General features: G+C 35.4%; 1 protein-coding gene across 1 annotated transcript; it reads left to right on the top strand.

Moving 5' to 3' along the window:
* Positions 1-289: 289 nt before the first annotated feature.
* Positions 290-673, top strand: LOC120171887 (non-specific lipid-transfer protein 2-like). The gene has a single exon (XM_039179504.1). It carries the CDS (start codon positions 318-320, stop codon positions 588-590), a length of 273 nt encoding a protein of 90 aa, XP_039035435.1. The 5' UTR covers positions 290-317; the 3' UTR covers positions 591-673.
* Positions 674-2,359: the final 1,686 nt, after the last annotated feature.

Raw genomic sequence — 2,359 nt, 5'->3', positions numbered from 1 at the left:
CGTTTCGAAAAATACTTTAGAGGCTAACTTGGTACAAATGATATAATTTAGGGAGCAACTATGCATTTAAGCCACTTTATAATTATCTTTCTAATAACGTAATCTTTAATGTTCAAATATCTGATTCCTAGTGTAATAAGGTTTTTTAATCCAATTTTTCTAAGTTTAAAACCCAAGAAAACTTTACTGATAACAGTTTAACATCCGTAAATCCTGATGTAAACTGTAAATCCCAAGTCCTATAAACTATGCCACAACTCATTCCCAGGCACCATTTAACTTTCTTGCTTTCATTGTTGTTGGCAAAAAAAAGAAAGATGAAGAGGGTTTCCTTTGTTGCAATTTGTGCGGTGGCGGTGCTGTTTTGGGGAGCGGCAGAGGCAGTGACATGTAATCCCCAAGAGTTTAGTCCGTGCATGCCGGCGTTCACATCGCCGGCGGCACCAACAGCAGCTTGTTGCAGCAAGCTGCAGGAGCAGGAGCCTTGCCTTTGTGGGTACATCAAGAACCCAGGTCTTAAACCATACGTCGACACTCCCAACGCTAAAAGAGTTGCTTCTGATTGCAAAGTCCCATGGCCTCAGTGCTAAATGCACTCTCTTCAAGTCTGCAAATAAAGCTTGTACTCTTCTGAATAAAACAATAATAAAATATATTACTGTTTTAAATAACACTAATTATATTTAGGTTCGATGCTAACCGTATAGTGGTTAAGTCTCGCAAATATTTTTCTTTTTCAACTCATATTAAGTTGGCCTTTGAATTTTTCTTTATTTATATGACCTTAAATTAAAGTATTTATCATTATATATTTTACTCTCTTTTTTTCTAACAACGTTTTTGAAAATAAACTAACATGTACTACTTTTCAAAACATATCATATTAATTAGATTGGTTAAGTGGTAAGCGACTTAGTGTCATTTTAGCAGGTTTCGAGTTTGAGTTATTGTGTATATAGAAAATCTCTGCTATAAGACTCATCCACCAAAACTATGTGTGCGATCTGATTATCTGTCAAAATATTTGATCAAATGTAGCTTTTAATTTTTGTTAATATTTTATAAAAAATCAATTAAATCATCAAATTTTTTTTATAAAAATTCAACTAAATTCCTCTATAACATCATCTTCATCATATCAATACCATAAATCGCAATGTGAACATCATAATGATTAATGTTATCCATTGATCAAACTAAATTGATCTTTTTTTATTAATTAAAGAGCCACGTTGAATTTTAAGTTAAAAAGGGTCCTAAATACCTTTAAACTTTTTATTTATTACTTTCTTAGTGAATGTGATGTAGTTAAAATCAACTCTAAATAGATATAATTTGTAAACATTAAGGACTAAATAGGTACAAAATTGAGATATTTGCAATTCAATGACGAAAACAGATTCCGGATGAAACAAGGCAGGAGTGGAGCTGATTATAGACTTTTTGGGGCCTTTTTTTAAGAGTTTTTGTAATATTGAGATTATGTGAAGCATATGCAAGTATGAATGAAAAGTGTCCACCATTTGAGTTGTGTGGTAACTACTATGATTTCCAAGAGGGTATGCTATGTATATAGGGTGTGTGAGGCAGAGCAGTTTCTTCCAAGGCAAGGCGGTGCTGACTCAAGGCCTCGGCTACGCACTTTTGCACTTCTTGGTAATTCAATTGCTAATAGCTTGTGGATCATGATGTCTTTGAATCATCAATCATTCAACCTCCTTCCTGGAATGCCATAAAATCATGCTGTTTAACTTTCTCTTAGATCAGGTGTGGTTTGAGAGATTGTAAAAGCTCCGTAAGCACTATCTTTATTGAACCAAAATACAAAAATCAAAACTCCTGATATACATCACTTCCCGTTTTTTGACATACCTTAGACGGGGAAAAGCTCATCTTCCTTACTTTCTGCCTCAAGACAAACCTCATCTGACGGCGATGTTGCTACTCGACGGTTTCCCCATGGTGAATGCACTTACGGAGTGAACATATACCGATCAGGGTAATTGTTTATACGTTAGCGGGAGGGCAAAAAGCCACTTTCTTGGCTAGCTATATACACTCCCATCATTGGTTATCTTGTTATACCTAGTGTATACAGCTAGTGACAAGCTTGGTGCGTTCATGCTTACAGGTGGAGTAATTCATGGTGTGTGCAGTATTTTATGAAGTCAAAGCTATAACTGGGGTACCACTAGGCAGATAACAATGGTAGAAACGGAAGCAAGTGATCTGCATGAAGAAGAGTTCAAAGAGGAAAAACTAAAAAAAGGCCAAATCATGCATAGTAAACTGGGGAGTTGATCGTCATACTCCAGCCTCTACTTACTGTTCCTACGGGTAAATTATATTTGTTGCATAA

Source organism: Hibiscus syriacus, unplaced genomic scaffold, assembly GCF_006381635.1.
Source record: "Hibiscus syriacus cultivar Baekdansim isolate YM2019G1 unplaced genomic scaffold, ASM638163v2 tig00111837_pilon, whole genome shotgun sequence".
Classification (NCBI taxonomy): Eukaryota; Viridiplantae; Streptophyta; class Magnoliopsida; order Malvales; family Malvaceae; genus Hibiscus; species Hibiscus syriacus.
The sequence above is the reverse complement of the archived record's forward strand: the minus strand, read 5'-3'. Positions and strand labels throughout refer to the sequence as shown.

What these genes read in the sequence shown, in the direction of transcription:
- LOC120171887 (XM_039179504.1), top strand. Translation starts at nt 318, where the DNA reads ATGAAGAGGGTTTCCTTTGTTGCAATTTGTGCGGTGGCGGTGCTGTTT.